At 43.1% G+C, this 27,079-nt stretch overlaps 1 protein-coding gene across 11 annotated transcripts in view; it reads left to right on the top strand.

Annotated features, from left to right (window-relative positions):
• Positions 1-27,079, top strand: part of HGFAC (HGF activator) — a 61,465-nt gene that overhangs the window by 10,576 nt on the left and 23,810 nt on the right. For 5 of the 11 annotated variants that reach the window (XR_008308751.1, XM_053256920.1, XM_053256911.1 and 2 more), the window contains exons 2-6: positions 2,247-2,310; positions 10,871-10,967; positions 11,964-12,037; positions 23,153-23,275; positions 24,399-24,530. Coding sequence is in view for 10 of the 11 variants with exons in the window: in XM_053256920.1 (XP_053112895.1) it covers positions 2,247-2,310; positions 10,871-10,967; positions 11,964-12,037; positions 23,153-23,275; positions 24,399-24,530 (490 nt within the window). In the remaining variant the exon portion in view is untranslated. Of the gene's footprint in view, positions 1-2,246; positions 2,311-10,842; positions 10,968-11,963; positions 12,038-22,379; positions 22,447-23,152; positions 23,276-24,398; positions 24,531-27,079 lie in introns of those variants that run through there. The other 6 variants (XM_053256912.1, XM_053256913.1, XM_053256915.1 and 3 more) reach the window with 6 other exon arrangements.

The raw sequence follows: 27,079 nt of genomic DNA, 5'->3' as shown, positions 1-27,079 counted from the left end.
CCATAGTTGTCATGGCCGCTATGAACTCCTGAGCTGCACCAGACAACCCAGTCCCAAAGTGGATATTGAAGTCCCCCAGCACCATAAGCCTGGGGGACTCCAACACCAAACCCGAGACCAAGTCCGCGAGCTCAGTTAGGGACTCTGTTGGGCAGCGGGGTGATCGGTACACCAACAGAAGTCCCAATCTATCCCTGGTCCCCAAACGTACATACACACATTCAATATGATCAAACACTCTGATAGGGATCCTGGTAAGGGAGATATTATCCTTAAAGACCACAGCTACTCCACCTCCCCGCCCACATTCCCTTACCTGCTCCTCTACAGAGTACCCTGGAGGGAGAAGCTGGGCCCAGACTGGGCCCCTAGCCTCCCCCAACCAAGTTTCTGTGATACACACCAGGTCAGCCCCTTCATCCCTGATCAAATCATAGATTACTTCAGATTTATTTTGTACTGACCTGGCGTTACAAAGGAGCAAGGCAAGGTTCTGTGGGTTGTTGGCACTACACCCCAAGGTCAAAGAGCTGGCAGGACAGCCAGAAGGGGAAACAGCTATTAAGTTTCTGATTTCCCTTCCCCTGCAACGGCCTGCTGACCTACCAATGTAACTTCTTCTATTCCCCACCACTACTGGGATTGCTGCACCGAGACCAATGGACACGCTCTCCGATCTCCTCATCTCCAGACAGGCTCCAAAATATTCAAAACAAATCTTACCCAAGCCTTATCTCAGTTGCTGCCCCCCCCAGCCCAAGCAATACTGAAGCAGGGGGGATGGCCCTCGCCCTCATTGCTCCCCAAAGTGGCTCCCCAAAGTGGCGACCCCCTTCGGTGACAGCCCCGCCAGTGGCAGTCCCACCGCCACTGGCAGTCTCTTAAGTAGCCCAGGGGCGGGCAGATGGAAGCCCAGGACCCCAGTCCTGCCAACACTCAGCTGTACCAAAGCTGGCAGGCAGAAGTCCCACAGGCAGACAGCAACAGCAGCAGATGACAAACAGCAGAGGAGCCACACCCAGCATAGGCTCTCACCCTGTGCCTCTTGCTGGTGGATGGTCTTGCTCCTCTGCTGGGCACGGGGCACGGGCAGCAGGCAGCTACAGTCCTAGCCACTGGCAGTCTCTTAAGTAGCCCAGGGGCGGGCAGATGGAAGCCCAGGACCCCAGTCCTGCCAACACTCAGCTGTACCAAAGCTGGCAGGCAGAAGTCCCACAGGCAGACAGCAACAGCAGCAGATGACAAACAGCAGAGGAGCCACACCCAGCACAGGCTCTCACCCTGTGCCTCTTGCTGGTGGATGGTCTTGCTCCTCTGCTGGGCACAGGGCACGGGCAGCAGGCAGCTACAGTCCTAGCCACTGGCAATCTCTTAAGTAGCCCAGGGGCGGGCAGATGGAAGCCCAGGACCCCAGTCCTGCCAACACTCAGCTGTACCAAAGCTGGCAGGCAGAAGTCCCACAGGCAGACAGCAACAGCAGCAGATGACAAACAGCAGAGGAGCCACACCCAGCACAGGCTCTCACCCTGTGCCTCTTGCTGGTGGATGGTCTTGCTCCTCTGCTGGGCACGGGGCACGGGCAGCAGGCAGCTACAGTCCTAGCCACTGGCAGTCTCTTAAGTAGCCCAGGGGCGGGCAGATGGAAGCCCAGGACCCCAGTCCTGCCAACACTCAGCTGTACCAAAGCTGGCAGGCAGAAGTCCCACAGGCAGACAGCAACAGCAGCAGATGACAAACAGCAGAGGAGCCACACCCAGCACAGGCTCTCACCCTGTGCCTCTTGCTGGTGGATGGTCTTGCTCCTTTGCTGGGCACTGGGAACAGGCAGCAGGCCTGTTATACCTTCTTAATCCGATTTGTGGGCAACTTCAGTGTGATCCATGGACAGACCTACAGGTTCTGATATTTTTTTGCTTTGAAGAATGCTCCCCTCAATTAACCTGAGTTGTTCCTATTAGTCAGTGGTTCAGCTTTTGTTGCTCACACCATATGATTCATAGCACAACAATGCCCACCATAGCGATATGTCAGACCAGGCAGGGCAGTTGCTCAATCACTATTGCTACAAAGTGACTGTTTTGCATAATCTTTTGAGAGAAGTGGAGAATATTTCTTGCTAAAATGCTGCCACAGTCTAGGATAATGTAGTAAAAAGGCCAACGTTGGCTTGTCTGCTCTGAATAGGAAATTTGTTTTGGCAGAACCATTCCCAAAGTGATTTTACTCTTCGTGATTTTCATTTGTAGGAGGGAAGGAGACGTTTTGGTAATGAGTCAGGAGCAGCTGAACTTGAAGTTCATCACCTCAGAGGTACCAAAGATGCTTTAATATGCATCAGAAACAAACATAGCCTTCCTCTCCTCCCTGCTTGCTTGCTTGCTTGCTTTTGCAGCTTGTAAAACAACTTGCCAGATGGCTTCCAAAATGTGAGTTGGCCATGAGCCAGCAAACTATCTATAGAGCTTCCAAATCTGAGCTGACAATACAAACCGGTTGCAGTGGAAGCAGGTCTTCGTGGATAGTTTTCCACTCAAAATGGGGGTGGGGTTATTTTGCTGGGGTAGTGAACCAGAGGCAAAATTCAGCATTAAATTCCAATTGAAATTTGAGGGCAGGGGTCAAACTTCAGGGTGGTAAAATTTAGCAATAGGTTTGAGAGGCTGACTGGCAGTGGCATCAGTCTTCCAGGTTTCTGCTAGCTAGTGGCGGCCTGTTTTCCTGCTGCCATTTTTAGGGCGGTTGTGGTGATGGAGCTCTGTGACTGCCAGCAGCAGCTGGAACAATGCTACGTTTTGGCATAGTATCATTCCAAGGGGGCTTTCTGGAGGAAAAAAATGGCAACCACCCTAAGATCATTAGAATCTTATGCTCAATTCCCAAAGACCAGCATCCATCTTATAATCCATGGCACATGATGTGCATCCTACCGTCTCTGTAACACTCTGCCCCAGGGCTCCTGCAGACTTGGCAGCAGCCCTGGCACTCTTCTGAATGAGAGTTTGCACAAGCAACCCTAGTGCAATTTCTCCCATTCACCGCAATACGGAATGCACATCATGTCAGCCAATGTTATTAAAGTTGCAGGAATCAACTGATCCAAAATAGGAAAAACAGGATGACTGCAGTACAAAGGATCAGAGGACGATTTGATGGTGACCTGGATGAGCTTCAGTACTTGCCAAATCCCAGTTAAGATCTTTGGCTTATGAGAAAGACAGTTTAACTGACAAATTAACTAGACAACCGTTTAGATTTTATCCTTGCACTAAGAACAGTCAACAGAAAGCCAAGTACTTGGACTTTATCACAGTCATCCCTTGCCAACTGTGAGGTTCTATTCCGGGAAAACTTCGCGTTTGGCGAATTCGTGGTTGGAGAGCCATTGAAATCAATGGCAAACAGGGGGTTAGGGAAATTGTGGTTGCGAAAGGACCTCATAATACAGTAAAAAAATAGAAAAAATACCCCCAAATCACCAGGAGTCAGTAAAAGGAGTGAAGGGGACCCCCCCAAATGACCTCCTAAACCCCCACAAATGATCTCTGACCTCTGAAAATCACCCCCCCCCAATTGGAGAAAATCTTGCCAAACCACGGATACTCAGGTCACGGTTGGTGATACCTACCACAATTTCCCAGTCGCAGATAGTCAAAAACGCGATTGAGAAACTCGCGGTTGATGCGGGACGACTGTATATTAGTTCCATGCAGGAATGCTGTTACTGAGCTACGATGTAATATTATGCCCTCTGGCTTTATAGAGAGACATTACAAGAACACCCCGTTGGGCAGCATTGTTGCTTTTTAAAAAAATAAAACCACAGTTGAGGATGCTGTTCACTATGTTGTTCAATGATCCTTATATAAGAACCCATGGGATAAATTCCTGCTAGAGTTCAGTGGCTTTGTCACACCAGCTGAATTTGTATGTTTTCTGTTATTTGCTATGGCAAATTATGTGTCATCTTATTTGCTTTAGAAACCAGAAAATTTAAAGCTAAATGTATTGCCCAATTATAAATCATTTTGCCTGTTTTTCTCTGTATTCTGTTATGGCATTTTACTAAACAATAAAACTGATGATCATGATGATGATGAATTAATATTGGGAATCAGCTGGCTCAGTGAACATTCCCTTTCTCTGTGTTTCTCATGGTCCTTCAAGTGTGGTTTTGAGTGTACATGTTTAACAACCAGATTGCCAAGGAATAGAAAAGAGGAACCCTCCAAAATTGAATGTCGTTTTGTTAAAACTTGGTACAGGACCAGTACCACTTGCTCTCTTCCCATCTAAAAGACTCTGCTCCTCCCTTTTAAACTGTCTTGATGCCAGAAAACTTGTATATACAAGAAGTGATAGGTTGAAAATGATTTGCATTTTATAATTGTATTTTAGTATATTCTAAATTGATTAAGTGAAGGAATAATCCAAAATTGAAGTGTTATATTCGTTTGTTTATCAAATTTGTATACCACCCCGAACTATTGTCTCTCTGAGTGTTTTATAGCAACATAAAACAAGTTAAAACACAGGAAATAAAAACCTTAAAACGATTAAAAACCACAGTCAAATTTAAAAGTGTAGGTGAATACTGTAGATAAGTCTTTAGGTCCTTTTTAAACGTTGTCAGAGATGGGGAGGCTCTTATTTCAGCAGGGAGCACATTCCAGAGTCATGGGGCAGCAACAGAGAAGGCCCATCCCTGTGTGGTCACCAGATGAGCTGGTCGCAAGTGCAGGCGAATTTCTCCCGATGATCTCAATGGGTGATGGGTTTCATGATGAAGACTGTGTTTTCTTAAATACCCAGAGCCAAAGCTGTTTAGAGTTCTTAGCTGAAATCTATGTTGTTGTTTTTGTAATTTTCTTCTTTTGTACTTTTCTGCAAAAAAATTAAAAACAGCAAGTATAGGAGATAGAAAACAACCTCACTTGGCACGACAGCTGAGGTAAATGCCTTGGCAGCAGATGCATTTTTATCAGAGAGGACCTGGAAGTTTGTTTGTTTATTTGTTCAATTTTTATACCGCCTTTTATAAGACATCCCAAGGCAGGTTATAAAAGTTAAAATAGAGTAAAAACTCCATCAAAACAAAGTTGTGTCCTCCTTCAGTCGCCTTTTCTCATACTGTCAGTTCCATGAAGCAGCTTTGGTGGAGGAGGTAGCTGAAAGAACAGTTGCTCCCACTGTGTTAATTTTGTCTCATTTTTATCCCAGATGATGTTTGGTGCTGAGATCTGGGCTTGTCAGATGGGAAAAGGTGTAGATTTCTCAAAATGGACTCTTGAAATCTCTGTAAAGCCTTTTACCTTGTACACCGGCTGCATGCCTTTTATGCCAATGGGTATTATGCTTTAAGGCTGTTTTTTCCTACTGCTTCAAGTGAATAAAAAGATCAGAAAGTCACTTGTTTTTCATGCAAAAGGCTATGAGATACAAGTTTTTGGCAGAGGCGTAACTATAGGGGGGGCATGGGGGGCACGTGCCCCGGGCGCCATCTTTTCTGGTCACGCGGGGGGCACCGCCATGACAAAAAATTTATTTAATTTTTTTTTACATTTTTGTTAATACAAATGTTTCCTGCTCAGTGCAGCAGTGCTGCAGCAGTCAAGGGAGCGCGTCGGCGCCCCCTCCCCCATGAGCGGTCCCTTCCGCGCCGCCCGCGCCCCCCCCATTGCTTTGCTGGCGCCTGGCGGCCAGTCAGTGGCCTGGCTTGGCGGCGGCAGCGGCAGGCGCTTGTGAGGAAAAACCTAAGTATAACGTAGTATGTTGGGGGGGCGTGGGGGGGCGCCATTTCAATGCTTGCCCCGGGCGCCGTTTTCCCTAGTTACGCCTCTGGTTTTTGGTGGTATAGAAATGTGTTAAATAAATAGCTGTTTGGAAGAATTCAGGATTATGATCAGATGTTATATTAAGTGTATTAATCATGACAGGCTATATCTACTGTATGTGAAGCTTTATTTAACTGTTTGTTTATTTGTCCATTTAGGACATGTGTAACCTGCCTTTTACAATGCAACGCAGGCCAGTTTACATTTTGAGGGGGGCGTCTTCAAAAATAAGCCCAGAAGCTGACTCGGGGTGGCTTTGTCTTCAAACCAACTCCTGGGCTGATTTAGAGGAACTGCACCTTGAAAATTTGTGGGGGGGGGTCAAAGGCAACTCACCACTGGTCCTGTGACTCCCTCATGCAGGGTTGCCTTTATCTGCCCCCCTTTCGCCTATTTAAAGGTTGCAGTTCCTGAAACTGCAGTTCTATTATGTAGGTAAAATGTTGGCATTCCAATCCAATCCTGACCAGCTGACAGTTTTGTTGTGGGCATGTCAGCCCTTCCAGTAATTTCTCTGTCATTTCTGGTTGCATTGGATTCAGTGTTTCTTATGGTGCACAGGCTTAGTAGATAACTAAAGAATTTATTTCCTGAAGGACTAACAATGATCTTTTTATCCCAGAGTTCACATGAGATAGCCCTGGAGTAAAATATATACATGGAGTGTGTGTGTTGTGTGTGTGTGTGTGTGTGTGTGTGTGTTAAGGTTTGCATTTGGATGGTCATATTGAATAGTGTGAGTGCTGTAAGATATTCTCCTTGTTGGGAATTCTCTCTGGTAAGAGTTACCCTTCTATTACAGCAGAGTGCACAGAGGCAAAACACAGCGGAGTCTGCCTAGGCATGCATGTATGCTGAGAGTAAAATAAACTTGGAGCCAGTTCATAGTTTCAAATCAATATAAGGAGTCTTTATTGGTGAACTCCATTCTAGATAGTAGAGTGGAGAGACAGGATCTCTAATCTAGCTAGCTGGCTGGATACAGAGGGATGGTTTCTGCATCTCTGCACACATGGTGCAGGGAGAGAGGAGCGTGGGTGTTGCAAGGGAGAAGAAAGGGAAGAGGAAGAGGCAGGAAAGAAGGAAGGAAGTCCCTGAGAGTAGCAATCTACATATCAAAAGGATAGTGTCAGAGCAGTAGAGAAGGGATGACCAATGTCTTGACCCCTCTAGCCCTCTGACTCACTAATCTGTCCCCCTCTGTCACTGAGACATGAGACAGCGCAGAGTCCTTCACTTCCAACACCCCCTCTCGATGTCTCGTGACTCAGTTCACAAAATTCATTTTCTCTCTCAGTTTTTCAAAGCAGGGTCTTGGTAGTGGCTTAGTGAGTAGATCTGCAAGCATTTCATTTGTAGGTTATTATTATTATTCATTATTTATTTGGTTTATATACTGCCCTTCCAAAAGGCTCAGGGCAGTTTACAATTAGAACAGCTTGATTAGTCCATCCTTTTGCAGATTTCTCACTACATGGTACTTCACGTTGATATGTTTGGTACACCTCTTTACATCTTCTTGTTTGGAGAGTTGAATGCAGCTTTGGTTGTCTTCATAGACTGGTATGGGCTGTGGTACATCTATACCCATATCTTTCAGTAGTTGACAGCCAGTGTATCTTGTGACAGCCCTGTGCAGCTGATATGTATTCTGCTTCAGTGGTAGATGATGCTGTTATGTCTTGCTTGGTGCTTGACCAGCTTATGGCTCCATCTCCATAGAAAATTATGTGACCACTGGTGGATTTCCTTTCTGTTAGGTCTCTACCCCAGTTTGCATCTACGTATGCTTCTAGTTTTGGTTGACTGCTAGCTGGAAGCTTGAGCTTAAAGCTTACGGTACCCTTTAGGTACTTAACAAGTCTCTTAATCGCATTCCAGTCCTTGACTGTTGGTGATGCAGTCTTTCTACAAAGTAAGCTAACTGCTGGATTGATATCTGGCCTAATGAGTGTACTAATGTATAGAAGCTTACACAATGCTTCACAATATCTATGGTTGTCATAGTGGCTCAGTTTGATCTTCTTGCTTTATGTAATTCACTTCCATTGGAGTTGATGTAGGATTCACATCTTCTAGTCTCAATAGGTTTATCAGTTCTTTAATTTTCTGTTCTTGGTTGATGAGGAAACGTCCATCCTCTTTCTTTGTATTTGAATGCCCAAGTAGTGTGCGATGTTGCCAAGTCTCTTGACTTCCACATTTATGTTCAGATGATGCATTATTTCCTTGCTGTCATCTGGATTCTCATAGGCAAGCATCAAATCATCAACATATGCCAAAATGTAAGTCCATTTGCCATCTCTGCATTTGGTGTACAGGCAGGGATCAGCTTTAATTCTTTTGAAGTTTGCTTGAAGTAACATATCATTTAGCGTGTGTTCCACGCTCTGGCAGCCTGTTTCAAACCATAAATGCTTTTTTGCAGTTTGCACACAAGGTCCTCTTTGCCTTTCTCTAAGAATCCTGGTGGTTGTTGCATGTAAATGTCCTCTTCCAGTTTGCCATGCAAGAATGCAGTTTTCACATCTAGGTGTTCAACATGCATTCCTTTGTTAGCAGCAATACTTAACAGAGTCCTTACTGTGGTGTGTTTGACCACTGGTGCAAATGTTTCATCGTAGTCTTCTCCATATTTCTGTGAATATCCTTTGCTACTAATCTAGCTTTGTAGCGCTGAATCTCACCGTCAGCATCATGTTTGAGTTTGAAAACCCATTTGCAGCCTATAACTTTCCTCCCTTGAGGTAACTTAGTAAGAGTCTAGGTTTTGTTTTTCTGTAGAGCCTCAAGCTCTTCAATTGCAGCTTGTTTCCACTTCTGGGCTTCTGGTTGTGGTAGCTGGGATATTTCCTCCCATGATGAGGGTTCTAGTCGTTCTCCCGTTCTTGTGAGATAGAACAGTCTCGGGGCTGGAACACCTCTGGTTGAGCATGTTGAGCGCCTCACCTCACCCTCTGTGGTCTCTTCCACTATCTCAGGTGCATCTGGTGGATTGCTGGAGGTCTCTGTGTCGAGCGTAGTTGGATCTGGATCTTCTGTCTCCTCCTCCTTAATTCTGCTGACATCAGGAAGCATAATCCAGTTGTCAGGGTGTTTAGTCTGGTTGCTTGCTTCGGTGTAGGCCCCCTCTGAAGATGCAGCTCTTCCATTCTCATAAGAAAACACCTATCTGCTAATGGCTATTTTGTTGGTGTCAGGATCCAGAATTCTGTAACCTTTGGATTGCACTGAGTAGCCTACAAAAATCCTTTTTGTGGTCCTAGCCCCTAACTTAGCGCTTTTCCCTTTGGGATGTATGAGTAAGCCATGCTTCCAAAGACACGCAAATGTGTCATGGATGGCTTATGACCATACCAAAGTTCATATGGTGTTGTTCCTACAGCCTTTGTGTCCATTCTGTTTTGTATGTATGTAGCAATCATGATGCCTTCTCCCCAGAGTTTCTGTGGGAGGTATGCATCAGCAAGCATGCATCTTACCATATCCAGAAGGCTTATATTCTTTCTCTCTGACATTCCTTTCTGCAATGGGTTGTAAACTACTGTAGTTTGATGCATGATTCCATATTCTCTCAGGAACTGCTGTGTGGCACTGGACATATAATCTCCTCCATTGTCTGTGCTCAGGATCTTTGGCTTCCGCTCAAATTTGTTGCTCGCCATGGCCACATGGTCCTGGAGTTTCTTGAGCATCTGTGATTTCTCCTTTAGTAGAAAGACAACTATATATTGCAAATAATCATCAGTGGACATTAGAAAGTATTTGTAAATACCTATGGTTGCTGGTAGTGGTCTGCATAGATCACTGTGGGTCAGCTCTAGTCTGGTCTTCCTCTCACTCAGCTTAGGAAATGGCTTATTAACTGCTTTGGACTCAAGACAACAAACACAGTTAGTCACAATGTCACATGGTATAAAATCAGTGCCATCAGCTAATCCTCTTTCCTTCATGTTCTGGATTGATTCATAGCTCCTGTGTCCTAGACATCTATGCCACAGTTGCAAGCAGTTCTCATGCGAGAATGACTGAGCAAGGTTCACTTCATTAGGCTGGCAGGCTTCAGGTTTGGACCAGGCTGGTTTTTCTCTGTCTGTCTTTGACACAGGTTGCTCGGGCACGTTGTACAGGCCTTTGCATTCAGAGCCTACTAGGCAAACATCTCCATTCTGGGTAACAACACATTGTCCATTTCTAATATACAGTTCACAGCCTTGTTTCTCTAGATTGGATAATGAAAGCAAGGAGCTTGAGAAATCAGGGATATACAAAACATCTCTCACTAGAAATTGATTAATGGATCCATCTGGTAACTTGCAATACAAAATTCCTTTGCCTTTTCTTTTTGCTTTAGTTGTAGTATTATTGTCCAAATGAACAATCTCTTCAGGAATATCAAACAGTTTAGTATAGAAATCCAGGTGGTTTGAGATATGAATTGTGGATCTGCTATCTAGAATGAATCCTCCATCTCCTTAAAACAGGGACAGACTATAGCTGCAATTTAAATCTCTCTCAGTAAAGTCAACTCTTCTTGTCTGATTCTTGGGACAGTTCATCACCTTGTGGCCGAATTGGTTGCACAAAAAACATCTAAAGGCATTAGTCCCAGTTTGCCTCATTCCAGACATCCCAGGAGCAGTCTCCCTTCTGGCAGTCTCTTCCAACACCCCTTAGGGGATGGGATGACTCTGGGAAAAGCGTCTCCATGTTTGCATGCAGAAAGTTCAAAGTTCCCTCCTTGGCAACTCCAAGATAGGGCTGAGAGAGACTCCTGCCTGCAACCTTGGAGAAGCCGCTGCTAGTCTGTGTAGACAATCCTAAGCTAGATGATTGACTCGGTATAAGGCAGCTTCCTATGAGCCTCAATGCTTCTTTTTCATTTCTGTGAAACTGTGAGCAAAAGATCTTTCACACTTTAATTAAAATTTAGTAGAACTGCTAGGGGACAGATACTGTGTTGGGGATTGAATCCAGCCTATGAACTACCAGTTGGTCATCCCAAGTTTAGATACTCTGTGTTTGTTTTCCTCTCTCAGTGTTTACACAAGATGGCCAAGAATGCAGGTTTCCTTTTCGATATGGTGGCACAATACACTACTCATGTATATCAAATACATTTTCTCAAAGGAGATGGTAAGTCTTTGCAGCATTACAACTATGTTTTTAAATTAGATTTTGATTGTTTTTGAATGACAGAAGTAAAGATGCAGGCAAGTTTTTTCATGCTTTACATTTTAGTATGGTTTTATTTTTCTATTTTAATAAACTGTTTTTATTTTAAAGTAAAATAAACTGGTACAGTGTACTGACAAATATACACAAAATATGTTGAAATATCAGATCATTGAGTTTGTGGATCTCATCACAAGTTCACATAATACAAGAGAAACTGAGATTACATTTCCTCTTGTGCTACTCTGCAAGTTGCATCCTCTTGAATCAAATCTTACAGCTATGCACAAATGCTGGTTAATAACTGGTTAATACCTTCCCTCCCCCTCCCCACGAAAATCAGCTTCTTTGTAAGCAAAGAAGAGACAGAGAAGGTGATACTAAATCCTTTCATCTCTTGCCAAATACCACCACTAGCAGCAGCAGCTCTTCTCCCTGTAGGATTTCAAATATGTGTTTGGAGTGTGGGAAAGGTGAGGAAGGAAAGATTTAAAGGCCCACTCTGCCATTGCTACTCCATTTTAAATTGTCTCCACCCAAAGCTGCTTTTCTTTTCTTTAAAAAAAAAATTACATTGGTGCTTAAATGTGGGTTTGCTCAATGCCTTGCTAGCTGAGAGTACCTTTCAAAGTAGTGATTCAAGGGGAGAGCAACTGGTCTATCACCACAGCACAGGCACAGCATCTTTCCAGTGGTTGTTGTCTGGTGTCTACCTTATTTCCTTTTAGATTATGAACACTTTTTGAACAGGGAACCATCTTGTTTGTTTCTTTTTCCCCCTATGTAAACTGCTTTGAGAACTTTGGTTGAAAAGTGGTATATAAATATCCGTAGTAGTAAAGTGTTGCTGTTAGCCGATTGCATAGGTGATCATATCTTCATGTTAAATAGTAAGTCACAAACTGCATTTTCAATATGAAAACCTTAGATTGGAGCATTTCCCCCCCTTTTTTTCAGGTGTTCAACTACACACAATTTTGACAGAGAAGGGAAGTGGGGTTACTGTGTCACGTCATCTGAGAAATCCCTAAGTAAGTGAATCAAGTACAGGTTTTGTTAGCAATTGAATGTGCTTTGAGAAAGATTTTGGTTTCACTTTTCATGGTATGCACATACATTCCTTTTGTTCCGCTCTTGCATCTGGTCAAGAGGAGACCTGGTCTTGTGGTAGCAAGCATGACTTGTCCCCTTAGCTAAGCAGGGTCCACCCTGTTTGCATATGAATGGTAGACTAGAAGTGTAAGCACTGTAAGATACTCTCCTTAGGGGATGGGGCAGCACTGGGAAGAGAATCTAGGTTTCAAGTTCCCTCCCTAGCTTCTCCAAGATAGGGCTGAGAGAGATTCCTGCCTGCAACCTTGGAGAAGCTGCTGCCAGTCTGTGAAGACAATACTGAGCTAGATAGATCAATGGTGTGACTCAGTATATGGCAGCTTCCTATGTTGCTATGTTCCTAATCAGATTTTGCAGGTTTTGAAACAATCCAAAGATCTGTAAAATCTGTTTACCAGAAGCAAAAGTGGGGTGCACATTATGTTACACATTACAAACAGCAGGAGCCTTCTTTCATACTGCACCTTCAACTCTTTAAAACAAGCTTATTATCTGTCCCTAGACAGATTTCTCACTGTTAAAAAATTCATTTGTTATGATGTACAATAAAGAACTATATCTCTGGTTTAGAGAATGCAAAGGTGTAGACTGGACATAACATCAGGAAGTGATCTGAATTTTGGCACACAACAACAATGAAAGGCAAACTTGAGGCTACTTACAAATAGATTTACAATGTCGGTGCATTTATTGTGACGGGAGAGAAGACCTATGATGGCCAATGTTGCATGCATGTGCACACACACATATGCACTTGACTGCACATGTGCAAGTATATATACATGAAAGACCCCATACAAAGATTGTTCATCACACTTAAGCCTTACAGATATCAATAGGACAAATTATCACGTCTCACGACTAAGTCCCATTAATTAGTCAGAAAGTCTGACTAACTTCCTCAGGAATGGTGGTGGCCTGGGCTTTCAGTGACGTCACAAGTTACGTTCCCTTTTGTAAAGTCCTTCATATCCATGCCATGGTTTGTATACAGGCTTGGGAACAGATCTTCCCCATCAAGGAGTCTAGAATACACAATCACACTGACTGAAAATAAGCAATAGCAGAATAATATATATGCTTCCAAAGTTGTGAGGTGTAGGAGCGTGGTGCTGAAGCTGGAATTAGCAATAGCATCCTTCTTAAACAGAGTGGCTGATCTACTGCACAAGCGTACATCAGCCTAGTAACATTGTGTTTGTGCAATTCACATAAGTTGCACAAATGCAAAAATTGTGCATATTGCTTTACACCAGAATCAGCCCATTATTTCCAATGGACACTCCTGTGTAACACAATTTGTAAAGATTTTGTGTTAGTGCAACTTATGCCAATTGCATGAACTCAACATTGTTCAGAGGTGTACTCTTGCACAGTATGTCAGCCATTCTCAGTCGAGTTGAAAATTAATAAATAGTAGTGTTTATTCATTTTCAGAATGAATGGAACCCAAAATGAGACTCATTTCATCTGGGTTCCTTTCATTCTGAAAGAAACGTGACTATCCCTAAATGACCATCAATAGGACTCACTCTCAGAACTTTATTGGATGCCCATTTGTTCCTATGAGGTTTTTTAATGTAAAAAAACCCAAACACCTTACTTAAACCCATTTTTTTGCCACTGCATATGTCAATATTGTCAGGAGGTACAATGCATAGTTGCCTCCTGGCAGACATAATCTTGAATATCCACAGTGCACATAGCATACTCATTGTCCTGGGACAGATTGGGCAAAAAAAATGGAAGCCACTACACTGACCATTGTCATTCTGTCATGGCAGTGGCCTTTAACAAAAATTACTCACACTGCCCTGGGAAAATGCCCTATCTTTGAGCAATTATGGGTATTAAAGATGGTGCCCACCAGAAGGTGGTTGTGCATTGTAGCTCCTAACACTACTGACACAGATGGTGGTGGAAAACAAGTTTTAAAAAAGACATTTTCTATTAGAAATAAATAAAAGCCTAAAATGGATAGAGGAGGGGGATGAATTGAGATCCTCAAATTGAATTCTGAATCAAATAGATCAGGGGGTCTAGATCAGGCCCAAAGAAAATCACAATGGGAGCTCTGAAAATGAATGGGGCTCTGAAACAAAACATTTTTTGTGCACACGCCTATTAATAAGTGGTTTATTTAAAAGGAGCATTTGCATGTGGCCATTTTCGAAGCAGTAACATATTTCATGCACATTTTATATTAAAACAATCTATTCAAGGGCCTGTGTGTGCGTCAGAGTTGCGGGAAGGCTTTAATATATGTAAACAGTGCAATATTTTGATCTAGCTCCATCTGCCACTTCTTTTTTGATCTGAAAAACATTTACCAGAACATCTGTCTGTTCAAAAAAGTTACTTAGGTGAGAAAGGAGGAGATTTTGGACAGCATTCTATGTAAAAGCTCCCCACCTGAACCTGAGATTCCCGCCTTGGTGTGGTCAGGATCAGACAATCACAAACAAGTTGGTTACCAACTTTGTAAGTAAGTTCTGTGTTATGTGTGGACCTGTCCGCTCTCTCAGCATGAGGCATCCCTGGGCCTTCAGACATGGGTGGGGGTTTTTTGGTGTGGTATATAGGCCCCCCTAGAATCTCTTTATGTTTATTATTCAGTCTCAGACTGCCTGATGTGATGACAGAGAAGACAAAAAGGCCTTCATTCAATCTATGCATTTGACTAGTGGAGATTATTGTAATCTTAGTACCAACAGAAAAGTACCTACCAAGAGAAGTGCTAACACTTTCAGCCAACTTTTCCTATGTGGCTTTAAGTGTGCACGCCAGAGCTGCAACCAAAGCATACTTACCAAGATTGAACTCAGTGGTGGTTTCTTTTGAATAGACATATTTAGGACCTGGCTGTAAGAATGTTCAACTTAACTGAATATGCGATTGAGAGATGTTCAACTCAAGTCTGAATTGAGCATCTTAACCAGGAGGGCTAGGAAAGTGCCGCTTTCAGTCAGGGTGAACAGTACTGAGCTGGATGGGTCAAGGGTCTGCCTCTGTATAAGGGAGCTTCCTACAATAAAACTAGGGAATATTTCTGCATCTCCGTGCTCCTTTCTATGTAATGTAAACTTTAAAAAAAAATAGGGGTTTGTGTCCAGCGGACTTTTAGCGCATGAAGGTAAGCTTAGTCCAATGACTATGGCTTTGACCATCACAATTTAAAAATTAAGATCTAAAAATAATTCCAAAGCTAGCAAAATGCTATCATGTCATCCACATTTTATTTAAACAAATTATCTTGCCATAATTTAAAGATTATTCAAGGTGATTTACAAACAAAAGTTAAAACAGTAAACACATAATATTAAAATTGTAAGTACAAATCTATAAAACATCAACACATACAAACAGCTGTAGCGCTAACATAATAAATACAAATGGAAGAAGAAGAAGCAACTTCTTCCAGAGCATCAAAAGCTTGGACAAGTCAGAAGGCGCTGGTCTCATGACTCAAGCCCATGAAACTAGGCAAACTAGGAGAGAACATTCCAAAGCCAAGAAGGCCCTTTTCCCAGTCTCCACACCCCTTGCTTCAAACAATGGGAGTATTCAGCGAAGAACCCCCTGACATAATCACAAGACATGAGCAGGTTCATGTGGAAGCATGCAGTCCATCCTATCCTCCCAATACAAGCCACTTAGGGTTTTAAATCTTAAATCAGCTCTTTGAATTGGACCCAGAAACATATAGGAAGCCAGTGAAGCTGCTTTAAAACTGGCAAGATGTGTTCGGACTGACTCAGTCAGCACTCTTTTTAAAGTGGTGATTTTCTTTATTGAGCAGGGGGAGAGCAACTAGCCCGATCCAATGCCAGCAGAGCATCCCTCCAGTGTCTGTTGCTGGTGTCTCTCTTATGTTTCTTTTTAGATTGTAAGCCCTTTGGGAACAAGGATCCATGTTTGTTTGTTTGTTTGTTTGTTTGTTTTCTATGTTTGTTTTCTATGTTTTCTAAAAGTTTCTTTGGAAACTTTTGTTGAAAAGCAGTATATAAATATTTGTTGTAGTAGTAATCTAGTTGCCACATTCTGAACCAATTGTAGTTTCCAAGTAGTCTTCAAAGGAAGCCCAACAGAGAATGCATTGTAGTAGCCTAGCCTGGAGTTTAACAAGGCACAGATGACAGGGGCTAATCTCTCTCTGTCCTGAGAGACATTTGAGAAACTCAAGCCGTGTATGGAACATAAAAAATGATATGTAGTTCCTGTCATTGTGACTAGCATGAAGCAAATAGCTCCACCTTGTGGAGATTTTCATTCTACACATTATCTTATTCTACCTATTGATTTGGGTTTCTCCTGTGGGTTGTTTTTTTCATTTTTGTTTTTTTTAATCACTCACTGATGGGAAGTTTTCTGCCATGTGGATCACTACAAACCCACTTCCTACAGGGAACTTCATTGATACAGAAGTATTGAGCCTACCACTCAAGATAATAAACAGCAACATAAGACTGGGTGGGGAGTGGTGGGAGGAACCCCTCAATTCATATTGAGATAGTTTTGTGATATTTGAGTTAAAAAGTGAAGAGATGAGACAGGTTCTTGGGCCATAACTCTATCAACATTAAATGAATTGAAACATTAACCATTTATATTTAAATCCTCTCCTAGCCTAGTGCAGCGATCTAAGCCTGCAATCCTAAGCATGCTAACTTGTGAGCACGGGTCAATGAACATAGCAGGACCTTCTTCGTAGTAAATATATACAGAACTGAGCTATAATATAAGTCACATAGGATGATAAGAGAAAAACTCTGCCACCAGCAACTTAATTCCTTTATCTGGGCAACCCTACCCTGGCTCAGGCCCTTGAAGCAAATCACCAGTTCCCCTCCTTCCTCATCACAGCCCACATATCAGAGATGTGCGGACGAGCCCTGACTAAATTCCCACCACCCTGAGCCAAAGAACTTTGTGTAGGAGACAGGCAGACCCCAAGGTTGTTCTAGTCCCTAACCCCGAAGCCCAATAGTCCTGACAGTCAGTCTAGGTAAAAGCCCTTTTAAATGATATTCAAAACTGATGACACATCAAAGGAACCACATTAGCATCTCTGGAAAAGGGATCCAGTCTCCATCCTTCATATCTACTACTCCTACTACAAATAGTATATCTATGATATTAATAAATCTAAAGCCCAAACAAGATAAAGCCCAAACAAGACAGAAGGCATGTCCACTACTGGAAGTCAGGTGAACAGATTGCTCCATGCCCTTCTGAGGAGTCTCAGTATCCTTGCATGCAATGATGATTATTCTCTACATGATAAAGAGACATCCCAAAAGTCCAGTGCTCTATCACTCTATCCAGTGCTCTATCATCAAGCAAGATCTGATGAACAACCCACTATGCAGAAAATCACAACATGATATTGAGGAGGTAGCCCAGAAAGCCAACTTCAGGAGGGGGAGACTAAGATGAAGCACAAATGATTAGCATGACTTCAGGGAGGTCTAGCTTGCCCAGACATACCCTGCCCTACAGCTTTCTATACCTCCTGGCATTGTCTGGATAAAATGTCAGGTGCCCCGAGATGGAACTTATTGCTAAGCATGGGGCTGAAATTGAATGGGCAACTCACTAATTGTTGTCCTGCCCCTTTGGAACATCTCATGTACTACTCTGTATAATTTCAGCCCCATGCTTAGCAATAAGATCCATCTCTGGGCACTTGGCAGCTTTGGCATCTTATCCAGACAAAGCCAGGGTGTTTAGGAAGCTGGATGGCCTCCAGTAGTACATAAGATGTTCTAAAGGGGTAGGACAAGTCAGGGGTAGGACAAGTCAGAGTTGCCCATTCATTCTAAAAGTCTGGAATTTCTTGAAGTGCGGGAATGTCTCTTGCTTTCAGTCAGGTAGCCAAGACTGAGCACACCACTTTTCCTAAAGGAAAACCCAAAACTGAAATTCCCAGGTGAGTCAACATGCACCTGAAGCTCAGCCTCAATGAGAAGCTCATCCCTCCAGAAGAAAACCTGTTATAGTGCTTGAGCAAGTCAAGCCTAGTCCTCATCTTCCCCAAGGAGGTGATGCTACATACATCTTTCCTTGCATCACACAAATCGCAAAATAAGCCTGCCTTGGGACTAGCAAAGGTAGAGGGCTCACCAGTTCCTGTAATTTTTAAAAATCTTGACCTTATCATGACAGAAAACCCAAACGTGGGCCTTCAAGACCAATATTCTATCATAATGTACACTGTGTCATTTTCAATATGGTTTCTTTCCCTCCATCCCCCACTCCAAAAGTTGGATGTCAAGTTTTGCAGAGAGAGTAAGCCAGTGTGTAAGCCAGGCACAAGGCACTGACTCAATGGCCTGTTAAGAGGAAATAATCTAAGCTGTTGAGTCAGACCCTGTCCGCCTTCTCAAAGCCCACTCTAGTATCATGTAAAATTCCCTGAATGCAGCACAGATAACACCCCACAGGGACCAATTTAGGAACACAGAACTGCTCTTAAATAAGAAGCCCAAGAAGTTACCAAAAAGAAAAAAGAAAAGAAAAAAAGAAAAGAAAAATCTACTGGACAATCTGAAAGAACATACCAATCTAAATCCTTGGTGCTTCCTGTAGGATATTTCCCTGGACATTCAGTACAATTATTGTTGTCTTGAGGGAACGGTTAGGGGGTATGTCAGCCAGAAATTCATTTGCAAATATTTGTTATATGTTTAATTCCTGCCTGAATACTGTCCCCAACCCACTCTCAAGCTGAAACGCTAAGGCTAAGTATGGATACATGAAGCCTAATTTTAAAGCCAGTATTATGTATGAGACCATATGAAGACTTTAGTTTAGTATTCATGGCAAAGATGTTTAAGTGGGCACCTTAACTTACCATTTCCATGTATTTCATGGCATGAGTGAAAATGGTTACGTGCCTTCATTCTCATCTTAAAAGCGAAAAGTTTATGATAAGTGAATATATATACACTTCGTATGTACTTCGTATGGGTTTATTTTTATTTTTATTTTTTCACATTTATATCCCACTCTTCCTTCAAGGAGCCCAGAGCGGTGTACTACATACTTGAGTTTCTCCTCACAACAACCCTGTGAAGTAGGTTAGGCTGAGAGAGACGTGATTGGCCCAGAGTCATCCAGCTAGTATCATGGCTGAATGGGGATTTGAACTCAGGTCTCCCCGGTCCTAGTCCAACACTCTAACCACTACACCATGCTGGCTTATGTATTTGTGTGTATCAGAACCAACTCAACAACTTTGAAGGGATAAATAAGGAGCATCCTCTGAGGGAGAAGAGGGACTTCATTATTTAAAGGGGGGGAGGTGAAAATACATGGAAGAAAGTGGGGAAGGAAGAGGAAACCAACAGGCAGGAAGGAAAAGAAAATAACTTACAACTGGCTGCCCCAGAAACAGTAAGGCAGAGGCCCAGTTTGGATGATACTATCCCTGCTCATGTGACTATGAAGGGGAAACACCAAGAGCATGCCCTTTGGGACATGTATGTATGTATGTATGTATGTATGGTTCAGTTTTTATATTGCCTTTCATAATGCATCTCAAGGCAGTTTAGAAAAATTAAAATACAATAAAATTCCATAAAAGTTACATTTAAAACCTTCAATCAATTAAACATTAAAACTATAAAACACCAAGAAACAATTTTTAAAAACAAATGCAAGAAAGCTGCAAAACCTAGCAGCCTCTAGGAGGTAAAAGCCTGAGTGAATAAAAAGGTCTTTAGTTGTTTTTTAAAAGCAGTCACAGCTGTCATAGAGTGAGTTCATTGGGAGAGCATTCCAGAGTCTGGGGGCAACAACAGAGAAGGCCCTGTCCCATGTGCACGACAATCTAGCCTCTCTCAATGTCAGCACACGGAGCAAAGCCCCCCCCCCCCGCCGACGATCTTGTTGGGTGGGCAGAAACCCTTGGAAGCAGGTGGTCCTCCAAGTATCCAGGGCCCAAACCATTAAGGGCTTTAAAGGTAATAACCAGCACCTTGAATTGGATCCAGAAACAAATTGGCAACCAGTGCAGCTCTTTCAGAATAGGTGTAATATGCTCTGAGTGAGCAGTTCCAGAGAGAACTCTGGCAGCTGCATTCTGCACCAACTAAAGCTTCTGGAAAAATTTCAAGGGCAGCTCCATGTAGAGTGCATTGCAATAATCCAGCCATGATGTGACTAAGGCATGGGCACTAACTAACTAGCTAACTAATGCACCGACCAACAGCACCTCCATCTTGTCTGGATTCAGCCTCAGTGTCGTCATCAACAGACATCATAGAGCTCTCCCAGCAAGTCCCTTTATTGCGTGGGGAAACTGGCCTCCTACACTCATTCCAAATACTTGTTTAAATAAGTATTTGGAGCTACTGGACCATTCCGAATGAATGGGGGGGGCACAATAAAGGGCATCTGGGCACCTACATGGGCAGGGACAGTATCACCCATTAGGGATGTGCACGAACCGGTTCACTGGTCCTTTTATGGACCACCAAACCAGTTCAGAGGTCCGGCATTCACACTGATACGGAGGTGAGGGGTTACCTTTAAGGAGCAGGGAGGGTGCCCTTCCCGCCTGCCCACCCACCCACACCGCATTTCCACCACCAAAAACTGTCTCCAAAAACTCTGGCACGGGCCTCCTTGCAGCCCTGGTCAGCCTCGTACCGGAAGTAGCCGGTGCGTGTGCATGATGTTCGCACATGCACTGGCCACTTTTGGTACGATGCTGTTGATACCCTACAGCCATCCCCACCCCAGCCATCCTGTGGAGCTGCTTTTCAAAGGCTTGGACATTATTATTATTATTATTATTATTATTATTATTATTATTATTATTATTAATCAAATTTGTATACCGCCCCAAACTTTCATCTCTGGGCGGTTTACAATAACAGTAAACACTAGTCCTGCTTTGCTGCCAAGCTAGCCATGAATTGCTCAGGGAAGCAGACACTTTAGCTTTACATAGCTAACCACATCCACTTCTCACTGGCTGCCCTGTAAGAAGCAGGCAATATTGCAAAGCCACATTCTGTCTCTTCTTCTCTTCTCTGAGGTTGCCAACTCTCCAAGATTGGCTTGGAGCCTTCAGGAATCAGCATCCGTCTCTAGGTGACAACATAAAGCAGCCCTAAAGGTGCTAATGGTTTGATATTGGGAAACATATGGCAGGGGGATGGGCAAAAAAATCCAGCTTCAGCCAGAGTTGCCAACGTTACCATCCATCCATGATACAGGGCAGCGGAGGAGGATGCAAAATTCCAGGAGTCCCCTCAGACGCTGACATTAGCAATTTACTGTCAACTGGAGTGGAGAGCCCTCAGTAATCTGCATATGAAACTGCATATCACAAATATAGCCTTGGTAAAATTAACATATTTTGATTCTAATCCAGAGATACCCACATTCAGGAGGAGCGGTGGGTTGTTTTTGCCTATTGCTGCAAGGATCTCCTGTTGACAGAACTGACTACCCATTAGAGTGGGAAGGGAAAGGAAATTACTAACATTAGTATCTCCTGCCCACTCCAAAACCAAACACCAAATCATAATCACAGGCAGAGTTGTTGTTTTCATTCGCCTCCTTGTTTATGATACCTCAGTGTTTATGTCATTACCTAAAGATTTATTTATGTTTTATTAATAATTTTTCAGAGTAGATGAAAAATATATGAAGCATACATAATCACAAAGAAACAATTATTATTCCATTATGGTGAAAGATGAAAGAAATTTACAGATTTATCTTAAAATCTATGAGGAATGGAAGTACCAACCGTGCCAAAAATATCTGTAAAGCCCCAAAGTATAACTGTAGCATTACACCATATATTACATTGTTGTGTTGCTTATAAAACAGTCTAAAGCAATTCCAGCACCACCCACAAACTGTGTTTTAATAATAATCTTTTTGCATCAGCAGGAACAATTTCCACTGTTTATTTGATAACTGAGAGGGCAATATGAAGCCCAAAGTGTGTGGGGCATTATAGCTTAAAACACCTTGAATTGTGTTTAAGGCTAGTACTTATTGGGGGTAATTATGTATGTATTTATTTTTATTTTCTGCATTACAGCAGAAGTTAACAGGGTCTCAGAGGCAGGGGTGTGTCTCTGGGTGCACTTATATATCCTTATATAGGTATATAAATTACTTACACAGCAGAGTATTTCAGGAGCTAACTCACTCCCATTACAGCAGAAGTTAACAGGGTCTCAGGGGCAGCTTGTAAATGATAAGCATGGAGAATCATGTAAGGTTAAACTAAACTTTATTCAGAAGTACATGATGTCAGGGAAAGATCTATATAGGCTCCTCAGTCGCCATCAGTTTTTAGAAAGTGAGTGAAATCATCACTTTTTACCCAGGCTTTTATATGATTGTTTCTATTGCTGCTGCTTTGTATTTTTTATGGTTATATTGTGCTTGTTTTTACTCTTTTAATCAGGTTTGTATTTTTATATTCTAGCTTCATATTTTACTTGTGTAATTGTTATAGTTGTGTTTTAACTTTTGTGTAAACCACCTTGAGATTGTTTTAATGAAAAGAGGTATAGAAATTTAACAATAAATAAATAAATATCACTATGGCTACATGGTGGTCAGAGAGGGATCTACAGAAGCATGACACTCAAAGATAAGAGCTAAAAGCATTCTGGGAAGGAGGAGGAAGAGAAGGAAGGTCACTCCCAGGTAGTTCCTGAGTACAATCTATCAATTGAGGGGTCATAGAGGCAGAGATAAACAGGAAAGAGAAGGGAGACCCTAACTTAATATCTCCGCTCCCAATGCCCCTAGTGGTCAAGAGGATTACTGGTGCAAAAGGTCAAAGCCATCTGGAGTTGGATCGCCAACAGTACTGATCCTCAGTCACTGCAACAAAATATTTTAGAAACCTTAAACATTCTGGTGGTCAGAAGTGGCAGCCAGAGGAAATCAGGGCAGACTTCAGTAATGCCTACTCTTGTGGACCAGTAATGGGGCAGATAGCCCAAGAAATGCCAATGGTGGAGTGATGAGAATGGCTAAAATCATTTGTTTTACAGACATTTCAGATTATTGTGTGAGTCATCCTTGTAGAAATGGAGGCACGTGTTTTATTGAACATGATCAACATTCTTACCATTGTATGTGTCCTGAAGGATTCATGGAGAGAAATTGCAAAGTGGGTAAGTGCTGTTTTTAATGAGTTCTGCATGTTAGTGTAAATGTATAGTCCTGTCGCTCTCGTGTGAGCAGGAATGGCTCCGGCTATGCAGCTAAGCAAGGCCTGCTGCTGGCCCTGGGATGCCTCTGGCAGCCCACCCTGCTTCCACAGCAGGAGGGGCAGAGCTAATATTTATTTCTTTATTTGATGTATATACCGCCCTTCCAAAAATGGCTCGGGGCGGTTTACATCAAAGTAGAAATCAATTAAAATCAATTAACAATTAAAATCAAAACTATAAAAACAACATAAAAATAATTAACAGTTAAAACATTTAAAACAGTTAAAAACTCTGGAGAACTAGGCCAAACACTTTCAGTAGCTAAAAACAATTTACATTAAATTAAAAACCCTGGAAGGCCAGCCAAACAGATAGGTCTTAAGGGCTCTCCTGAAAGCCAATAATGAACTCAGATTACAGATTTCTGCAGGGAGTGCATTCCACAGTCCAGGAGCAGCTACAGAGCCCGCCTCTGAGTCGCCACCAGACGTGCCGGTGGTAACTGGAGACGGACCTCCTCAGATGACCTTACCGTGTAGTGGGGATCATGCAGAAGAAGGCGCTCTCTAAGGTAACCTGGACCTAAGCTGTTCAGGGCTTTAAAGGTAATAACCAGCACTTTGTATTTTGCCCGGAAACATGTCAGCGGCCAGTGCAGCTGTTTGAAAACAGGCAAAATATGGTCTCTCCAGGTTGCCCCAGAGACCAATCTGGCTGCTGCATTTTGAACTAACTGAACTTTCCAAACTATGTACAAAGGCAGCCCCACGTAGAACGCATTGCAGTAGTTGAGCCTGGAGGTTACCAGCTGATGCACCACTGTCCTCTTCAAGGAATATGAAGATTGTTACCGTCCATGACAGAGGGAGGAGAGCAAGGAGAGGCTTGCATCAAGCTGTGTTTCCATCCTTTTAGCAGAAGCGCTTCTTAAGAGCATCTGTGAACCCAGAAGGCGTCAGGTTGCCAACACTCCAGGAACTGGCCTGGAGTCTTCAGGAATTGGCATGATGAATCTTGTATTATAATAACAGGATGATTCCTGGCTAAGGAATAATGTACTCTTTTGCTTTTTTAAAAATTGTAGCAAAATGTTTTGATGAGAGTCTCTATGAATATTTTGCAACTGGAGAAAGCTGGGCAAGGATCTTCCAAGGGACAGTTCAGCAATGCGCATGTGTTAACAGCATCATTGAATGCCAGCCTGCACAATACAGAGGTATTACAATGCGATGTCCATACTGTATGCTCTATTTTAGCAGGTGCATTTATTTGCATGCACTGCAGGTTGCTCTTCCATGCACAGAAGTCCCCTCATAGCAGTAGCCCTCCCATATATGAAATAATCATATGTAGCACCCTCGCCATTAGTACAGGTAAATTGTGCCGTCGAGTCGATTTCGGCTCCTGACGCCCACAGTGCCCTGTGGTTTTCTTTGGTAGTCATCCTCCCATATATGAAGAGTTGTACTCATGGGAGGGCTGCACATAACCAATGGCATTGATAGGGGAGGTGTTGGATCAGCTCCCTTGTTTCTTTCACATTTTCTTGGTTTATTTTCCCCCTCTTAATCTGAGGGAACATGAAATTGTTAGAGAGCTTGGAGGGAAGATTTCTTTATCCTTAGCTGCAGTGGAAGTGCCCAGGTAAGGAGAGCATTGTTAATTAATATTTCCTGGAAACATGGAGTTAATGTTCTAAATTAAGTCTATTTAGGAAGTTCATCTGGGAGAAAGATAAGGCCTACATGCCTTGCTGCTAGCTACGTACAGGGAAAAGGGGAGGGAGAAGAAAGAAGTCTCTCTCTCCAGGTGAGGGAATGAAACCTGAGGGGAAATGGAGTAGAGAATGCATAGTCAGCCAGGGAATTCCTTTACTCACTTTCTCTATCCCTAGTGCCCCTAGTGGTCAATAGGGTTGCTTGTGCTGAGTTGATGCCATCAGGAGCTGCAACTCCAACAGAAATCATGTATGTATGTTACATACATACCCTGTATGTAAAGTAAAAGTGTGCTGTCGAGTCGATTTCAACTCCTGGCGCCCAAAGCGCCCTGTGGTTGTCTTTGGTAGAATACAGGAGGGGTTTACCATTGCCTCCTCCTGCGCAGTATGAGATGATGCCTTTCAGCATCTTCCTATATCGCTGCTGCCCAATATAGGTGTTTCCCATAGTCTGGGAAACATGCCAGTGGGGATTCAAACCGGCAGCCTTCTGCTTGTTAGTCAAGCATTTCCCCACTGCACCACTTAAGGTGGTACACTCTATATGAAGGTGAACCAATAGTCTTTATTTGGAATGGAGCCACAGGAACAGCTCCATAGTTAAGGTGGCCTGAGTTAAGCATTATACCTAATCTGTTCATTGAAGGGTATTGTGATCTTGCAGGAGTCCTTTGGAGAACCTTTACCCTGCACCCTCGGAAGTTACTAAGTGGCCAAATAACATGGGTGTTTAGTTGTTCCAGCAACAAAATTCACCCTTATATATCCTAAGACAAAATCCATCCTATGGCACCCAGAAAAATCAAGAGCCACTACCTACTGCATAAAAGGGCAGTAGAACTTGCAGGTTTTTATGAGGGAGAAATCTAATGAGAGAACTGAATTATGACTCTGTCAGCTTCTAAACTCTAGCCACCCAGCTCCCTTTGAGCACATGCTGCTCTGGCTGCTGAACTGAAGAGGAACCACAGCTTTATTCACATGTTGTTAGGTTCAACATGTGGAGGCATGTGGATGCATACAGTGGATGCATGTCCAATGCACATATAGTAGTACACTACCCATCTGTGCCCTGCATTTGAGGGGGCCTGTTCCAGGTTCACGTTTAAAATGAACACATGTGTAGTCATTCACACAAACACATGTTCGTGTGTCTGGTCATAAGGGACATGCATGGACAACATAAGGGGTCAGTCTAGCTTATACTCCAAACTAGCCCTTGCAAACACATGGAGGAGAAGCATATGTCTCCCATATTCTCTCCTGCAGCTGGTTTCCACAATGAGCCAGCTCGTCGCACAAACAGGGCAGGGATGCACTGGGAACGTGCCTGACCTGACATCACTGCAGGACATGCTGTCATGCTGTCAAGACATCCTTTAATCTCCTGAGAGGGGGGGTGATCACCTGAATCACTCCTCTAGATGCTCAACAACACCCTATTTAAACAGAGTTTTGTAACATGTGTACAGGGGAAAGAGTCAGATAATTACCCCCCTCATGCAATTAAAGGACATCCTGACAGTATGACCAGACATCCTGCAATGATATCAAGCCATGCATACTTTCAGTGTGTCTCTGCCCTGATCGTGTGATGAGCTGGCACAACTGGCTCCGTGTCTGAATGGGGCTTGTGTGTGTGTGTAGCTGACCTGTACACTGCCCATACATAGGGTTGCTAGGTCCAGGTGGTGAAAATGGTTGAAGTCTATCACCAAAAAATTGGAAATGGCACTGTTCACCCAAAAAGTCTCTAAGAAGTCTCCATTTTTGCACTAAAAAATTGCATTAAAATTACATATGCTAATTGGTATAATATACGCATGCTTTGCTAAAAACAGGATAAATTGAAAATAAATACAACTTACACTCCTTTCCCCACACAGTTCAAACACCAGCCTTCCCCTTGGGTAGAGCCACCGTTGTGCAAACGTGTTCAAAGAGCCCAGGCTGCCAATGAAAAGGGCTGGAGCCCGCAGGGGGACCTGTGCGTTATGTCACGTGCACGGGGCATGGCTTGGGTTCCAGAAGAGCCCTAAGCAAAC

This window comes from Hemicordylus capensis, chromosome 5 (genome assembly GCF_027244095.1).
Source record: "Hemicordylus capensis ecotype Gifberg chromosome 5, rHemCap1.1.pri, whole genome shotgun sequence".
Classification (NCBI taxonomy): Eukaryota; Metazoa; Chordata; class Lepidosauria; order Squamata; family Cordylidae; genus Hemicordylus; species Hemicordylus capensis.
The sequence above is the reverse complement of the archived record's forward strand: the minus strand, read 5'-3'. Positions and strand labels throughout refer to the sequence as shown.